Below are 7,508 nucleotides of genomic sequence, written 5' to 3' on the forward strand. Positions count from 1 at the left end.
AATTTAGCTCAATATACGGGACAGTTGGCAACCCTAACCTCAGCCCAAATTATCTCCATAGTCTTCCACATGCCAGCCGTCAGTATAAACCCTGTGTTCCATCACCCGAATAGCATTCCAATGCCTATGGGCCCTGGAGGCATTGTTGAGGTCTATGGGAGAGAAGAGGATTCCAACAGAAAGAAGACAGCTTGTTGGTGTGAAGGACTGTGCCCTCCCTCTCAACTCTCCTCTACTTTACTCACCCCCCCCCCCTTCCTTTCTCTCTCAGTCACTTGACTCTTTTAATTTAGGTTAGTTTAGAGAAAGCAGTGTGGAAACAGACCCTTTGCCCACGCGCTGGCTGGATGGCACGCAACAAAAGCTTTTCACTGTACCTCAGTACACGTGACAACACACTGGATAGGGTGAACTGTTTTAAATATCTGGGAGTCCACATCTCCGAGGATATGACATGGGCATCACACGCCTCAGCACTCGTGAGTAAGGCAAGGCAGCGCCTTTACCACCTCAGGCAATTGAGGAAATTCAGAGTGTCTCCGAGGATCCTCCAGTGCTTCTACGCAGCGGCGGTGGAAAGCATCTTGTCCGGGAACATTACCATCTGGTTTGGGAATTGCTCTGCCAAGGACAAGAAGGCTCTGCAGAGAATAGTGTGTTCGGCCGAACGCACTATGGGAACTTCACTCGCCCCCCTGCAGGAACTATACAACAGGAGGTGCAACTCTAGAGCAAATAAAATCATTGGAGACCTCTTCCACCCCTGCAACGGACTGTTCCAGCTGCTACGGTCAGGCAAATGCCTCCGTTGCCATGCGGTGAGAACGGAGAGGTTGAGAAGGAGTTTCTTCCCAGAGGCAATTCGGACTGTAAACGCCTATCTCACCAGGGACTAACTCTACTGAACGTTTTTCCTTCCATTATTTATTATGTAAAAGAATATGTGTGTTATGATTGTGTTTATAATTTGTTTGGTCAAAGTCCGCGAGCATTGCCACTTTCATTTCACTGCACATCTCGTATGTGTATGTGACAAATAAACTTGACTTGACTTGACTCAACTGAAACAAAACTTACCAAGTCCGTGCCAACCTGTGACGACTTCCCCCCGACCCCCCCGCCCAACGCACTAACACTATTCTGCGCACACTAGGGACAATTTACAATATTACCAAGCCAATTGACCTACAAACCTGCGCGTCTTTGGAGTGCGGGAGGAAACCAGAGCTCCCAGAGAAAACCCACACAGGTCACGGGGAGAACGTACAAACTCCGCACAGTCAAGCGCCCGTAGTCAGGTTCAAACTCGTGTCTCTGGCGGTGTAAGGCAGCAACTCTACCGCTGCACCACCGTGCCAATCTCTGTGCCATCCTCTTCATTTTCCAGGTGCACGCTATTTAGCATGCAGCCAAGCCAAGCCCAGCCCAGAAAACCCTGACCATTCTGAGTATAGGGGCAATACGGTCCCTATACCAACGAGTTTCTATACCCAGTGTTAATGTCTCCCGTCCAGTGTTGCAGTATCCAAGCTCCTATCTGCATTGGAGGCACAGCACTTCTCTACCTCCCTGCATGTTTCATTTGCAACAGCTTGAAAGGGCTGCATGAGATCAGAACAACAGAAATATGACTTTACTGTATTCCTATTCCATAAGCACCCTTGGAAAAGGCCCCAGGAATAAATCTCAAGAAAATCCGGAGTTGGAGCCCCTGAGGCAGTTCATCGCTGTCTACAACCTCGCTCTGGTAGCTCCTGCAACGGCGCTGGTGCCAAACTGTAACGGCCCGGCTGTTCCTTTGGATCGATCAGCGACGTGGAGAGGGGGGGACGTGCTCATGGGCAACAGCCTGTCCTCCATATGACATCACCCAGGCTTGCATCCGACCAGAATCCATCACCCATGGTCAGCCATGACCGAGGGGGGCCTACTAAGCATCCTGGGGTTAAAATCCAACACACTCATTTATACAGGATTTTACTTGTGCTGAGTCAATTTTGGGATCTGTGGGTGTGAATGGAATGTGTGGACATACTGGTGCCTCTTCAGTGAATCACTTGCCCTGGATCAGCCTTGTGAACAGTGGGACAGGGGCTTTAGTTATTAGTTTAGTTTAGAGATACAGCGCGGAAATAGGCCCTTCGGCCCACCGAGTCCGCACCGACCAGCGATCTCCACACATTAACACTACCCTACGCACACTGGGGGCAATTTACACTTATACCAAGCCAATTAACCTACAAACATGTACGACTTTGGAGTGTGGGAGGAAACCGAAGATCTCGTAGAAAACCCACGCAGGTCACAGGGAGAACTCTATACAGGCAGAATCGGACCCGGGTCGCTGGCGCTGTAAGGAAGCAGCTCTACCGCTGCGCCATCGTGCCGCAAGAGAAGACCAATTTAAGCTGCATTGTATGTGAAGTATTGCAGCTTTCCTTAATAAAACACAAAAGTGCTGAAGCAACTCAGCAGGTCGGGCAGCAGTTACGGAGGTGACGTTTCGGGTCGGACCCTTATCCAGACTGATTGATGTCAATCTGAAGAAGGGTTCTGATCCAAAATGTTGCCCTATCCATTCCTTCCGCAGTTGCTGCCTGACCCGCTTGGTTCTTCCTGCACTCTGTGTGTTTGCACAAGATTCCAGCGTTTGCAGTCTCTTGAGTCTCCTGCATAGTTTGCAACATTTAGATGGGTCAAGCAGGATGGCGCAGTGGCAGTTGCTGCCTTACAGCGCTTGCAGCGCCGGAGTCCCAGGTTCGATCCTGACTACAGATGCTGTCTGTACGGAGTTTGTACCTTTTCCCCATGACCGCGTGGTTTTCTCTGAGATCTTCGGTTTCCTCCCACATTCCAAAGACGCACAGGTCTGTAGGTTAATTGGCTTGGTGTCAATGTAAATTGTCCCTAGCGTGTGCAGGATAGTGTTAATGTGAGCCGATCGCTGGTCTGCAGGGACTCAGTGGGCCGAAGGGCCTGTTTTCACGCTGTATCTCTAAAACTAAAACTAACAAAGTGGTTAAAAACAGTTTATCGAACCAATCTTTGCGCAGGTGACTTCTGCTAACATCTGCAGGAAATCTTTTGATCCTGTTGAAGTGTAAATTGTTTTACATGATAGAGTGTCCGTGCACTTGTTTACATGGTGTCAGAAAGCTGGAAACTACCCACTGCGTCCGTTTATCGGTTTTTAATTTGTTTTTTATTGATTTGATATTTTGCTACGATGGCTCACTCATGCCGAAAGTCAGCTCAGCTAATCTTTGATACAGACATAGGCGAGCGATGGAGGCGTGGGTTCGTATCCCACTTCTGACACCATGTCAACAAGTGCGCGCACACTGTATGGTGTATAAGCCATCATTCATAGTGTCACTATACAATACATGTTAGTTCCACTCTACCACTAGTGCGACTACGTAATATAGGACATGAGTGCTAATATGCAGTGTTCAATAGGGTGGAGTTAGTGGTAGTTCATTACTCTGATTGGTTCCACATGCAATAACCAATCTACAATTTCTTTATACAGTTGGCAAGAGGCAGAAATCCGAGCTAGTTCGAAATACTGCAGTCGGGAAGGAGAAATGTGCGTACTTCTTCTGGCAAGGCCGCCACTCCACCGTCAATGAGAAAGGGACCTCTGCACTGATGACTGTAGAGCTGGATGAAGAACGAGGAGCGCAGGCAAGTCAACACGTGTTCCATTTGTGTGAGCTTGTCGATGTGTGTCAATGGAATTTAAAAAAACGAGGAGCCGATGAAAAAATAATACTGTTCACTTTCTTGTAGAAGTGTTCAATTATCGCTAAATATTGGGAAGCAGAAACCACACCGCAGTTTCAAAAGAGGTGAAATTGCCAGTCGTAAAAATACCTCGGGGGGGGGGAATAACATATTTTAGTTTAGAGTTGCAGCATGGAAACAGGCCCCTCAGCCCACCGAGTCCGCAGCCACCAGCAATTCCCCGTACACTAGTTCAATCCTACACGCTAGGGCCAATTTACAGAAGCCAATTAACTTACGGACCTGCACGTCTTTGGAATGTGGGAGGAAACCAGAGCACCCGGAGAAAACCCCATGCATTCACAGGGAGAACGTGCAAACTCCACACAGGCAGTAGCTGAGGTCGGGATTGAACCCGGGTCTCTGGCGCTGTAAGACAGTAACTCTACCGCTGCACCACTGTGCCACCCCACAATGCAACATTTGTGCCATATCCTCAGTGACATCTTCAAAAACTGTTAAGTGAAGTCAATTATAATCTTAAACACCAACACTTAATTATCTTTTCCAAAAGAAAAATTGCACCTCGGCTATTTCTTGGTTGACTCCAGTCACATTAAAGTCATAACTATTCCTTGATAATTAATTTGTCCATTTAAATTTAAACAACCCCATGGAATTTTTATTCAATTAACGACAAGTAAGAACTTGATATCAGATGCAACAGCGTGGAATCGTGCTCAGTTGTGGGGCCCAACTGGGTTTCTTTGTGTTTCATCGACTGTATGCAACTGGAATCAAGAGTGTTTTATTGTCATGTCCCAGAACGCGACAATGAAATTCTTACGCTGCAGCACAACACAGATGTGAATATGTGAAAAATATACATCTTCCAGATGTGCTGGGATGCATCCTCAGTGATGTGACCTGGGGTCATCGGGTGTTTTGGGTCTCACAATATCACACACCCTTGCCCAGGCGACCCAGCCGGGGTTGATCAGCCCCCGACTTGCGTCCCAGCAGCAACCGCCCGCGGATCAGCCATCTTAATAACTACTCTGCGGGGGTTGGGAGACTCTAGTGCGTGGAGGGACTGGGCTCTGTGGGGTGAGTCATGGCCGGGCTCCTCCTGTGTCTCACCAAGTTCAAGGCCTGTGCGCTGCACCTCTTTCTCCTTCTCCGAGCATTTCATTCTCGCCTGATGGGTTTTTAGGCCAAGGTGGTTCATTAGGCCTTTCCGTAGCTTTATTGGGTGTCTATCTCACAGACTGGGGTGCTAACCTACCCTGTCCGGGTGCCGACTTTCCGTGCCGTCAACTGTCTCTCCAGTAGTAAACATAGTGCATAACGGGGGAAGATTAAAAAAAGTTCAATAAAAGACAAATGTAATGTGGTGATAATATAGTCTTTTGCAGCTCAGAGCTCAGAGCTTCTTTGGTGTTGTGTTTAGTAGCCCGATGGCTGTAGGGAAGTAGCTGTTCCTGAACCTGGACGTTACAGTTTTCAGGCTCCTGTACCTTCTTCCTGATGGCAGGGGTGAAATGAGTGTGTGGCCAGGATGGTGTGGGTCTTTGATGATTTTGGCTGGCAGTGGCTTTTTGAGGCAGTGACTTCGATAGATGGTGCAGAGGTCAGAGCCGGTGATGGGCTGGGCAGTGGTCACAACTTTTTGTAGTCTTTTCCGTTCCTGGATGTTCAAGTTGCCGAACCAGGCCACGATGCAACGTCAGTTTGCTCTCTACCGTGCACCTGTAGATGTTTAGGAGAATCCTCTTCGACATACCGAATCTCCGTAATCTTCTCAGGAAGTAATGGAGATTTGGCTGGAGAGTGAGGAAGGAATAAACGCAAGGCTTGGTATCATGAAAGGTTTTACTTTTGCTTTTGTCGTTGATGACAACACGTTTGCTTATACATTATACTTTTTATGTCCTTCAATTTTAATCTCCCCACTCAAGTTTAATAATTTCAAAAAAAAGACACAAAGTGCTGGAGCACAGTTTAGTTTAGTTTATTTAATTTATTGTCACGTGTGCCGAGGTACAGTGAAAAGCTTTTGTTGCCCGCTAACCAGTCAGCAGAAAGACAATACGTGATTACAATCAAACCCCGTGACGCTCCCCACTGAGAGACAATAGACAATAGGTGCAGGAGGAGGCCATTCGGCCCTTCGAGCCAGCATCGCCATTCATTGTGATCATGGCTGATCATCCCCAATCAGTACCCCGTTCCTGCCTTCTCCCCATATCCCCTGACTCCACTATCTTTAAGAGCCCTATCTAGCTCTCTCTTGAAAGTATCCAGAGAACCGGCCTCCACCGCCCTCTGAGGCAGAGAATTCCACAAACGTACAACTCTCTGTGAGAAAAAGTTTCCTCGTCTCCGTTCTAAATGACTTACCCCTTATTCTTAAACTGTGGCCCCTTGTTCTGGACTCCCCCAACATCGGGAACATGTTTCCTGCCTCTAGCGTGTCCAAACCACTTAATAATCTTATATGTTTTAATAATAATAATAATAATAATAATAATAATAAATACTTTATTGATCCCGTCAGGGAAATTCAGATGTCCAGAAGCCCCCAACCAACAAACCCACAGATTCCAAACGAACGCAGACAGGAAATACATAGAATACACTGTGGACACGACCTGAGAGCAATAAATACTTAAAAAGACCAATAATTAACAATTAAAAATTAAAAATTGCAAGAATGCATCCCCCTACAGCCTAGCGGTCCGAATTATAAAATCTAATGGCTGCAGGGGTGAAGGATCTCCTGAACCGCTCCGTTCTACAGGGCAGGGAGAGGAGCCGGTTGTTGTTCCGAGTGCTCTTTTGACTCTCCAGAATTACATGGAGGGGATGCCCGGGGTTTTTCAGGATGACCTGCACCTTGTGCCTCATACGCCTCTCAAGCACATCCATCCCAGAGTCTACTCTCCCCTCCAGCACTGAGCTAGCTCGTTTAACCAGGTTGACCTGCTTCTTGGTGTTTTTTGCACTAATGCTGTTGCCCCAGCAGTCAACAACGTAGGAAATAACACTTGCAACCACAGTGTTGTAAAACATGTGCAGCATGTCATTACACACATTGAAGGATTTGAGCCTTCTGAGGAAAAAGAGTCTGCTCTGGCCTTTTTTGTAGAGGGAGTCAGAGTTGACAGACCAGTCCAGTTTGTTATCAAGGTGCACTCCAAGGTATTTATATGTCTGCACCACCTCAATGTCAGCCCCAGCAGCGTTGACCGGCTGAAGGGGGAGCTTGGACCTGCCAAAGTTAACCACCACCTCTTTAGTCTTAGTTGTGTTCAGGATGAGACAGTTCTCTTCACTCCAGGCACAAAAGGAACTGGTCAAGTTCCTGTATTCCTCCTCCTGCCCGTTCCTTACACATGCCACAATCGCTGTATCATCTGAATATTTCTGTACGTGGCATGTGTCAGACTTATAGTTAAAGTCAGCTGTATACAGGGTGAAGAGGAACGGGGCCAGAACCGTTCCCTGTGGGGCTCCAACATTGCACACCACTGTGCCAGAGACACTGTCCCCCAGCTTGACAAGCCTCATACATTTTAACAATAGAGAGGACAGCTGGATCTTTCCTTATCCTGCATATCAATCTAGACTTGCTGGCGCCAACCCACACCCTTTAGCTTTTCACAGACTGAGGACAACCAGGCCCTGCAGATGCAAAGATCCTCCATTTTATAATAACTCTAATTTAGTCAACATTGACATGGTACATTGACAGTTAAAATGGTTAGCAACTATTTACTAAC

General features: G+C 47.4%; 1 protein-coding gene across 1 annotated transcript in view; it reads left to right on the forward strand.

Annotated features, from left to right (window-relative positions):
- Positions 1-7,508, forward strand: part of svila (supervillin a) — a 350,280-nt gene that overhangs the window by 300,098 nt on the left and 42,674 nt on the right. The window contains exon 34 of the mRNA XM_055665020.1: positions 3,533-3,687. Coding sequence (XP_055520995.1) covers positions 3,533-3,687 — 155 coding nt within the window. The remainder of the gene's footprint in view (positions 1-3,532; positions 3,688-7,508) is intronic.

Source organism: Leucoraja erinacea, chromosome 2, assembly GCF_028641065.1.
Source record: "Leucoraja erinacea ecotype New England chromosome 2, Leri_hhj_1, whole genome shotgun sequence".
NCBI classification, from domain to species: domain Eukaryota; kingdom Metazoa; phylum Chordata; class Chondrichthyes; order Rajiformes; family Rajidae; genus Leucoraja; species Leucoraja erinaceus.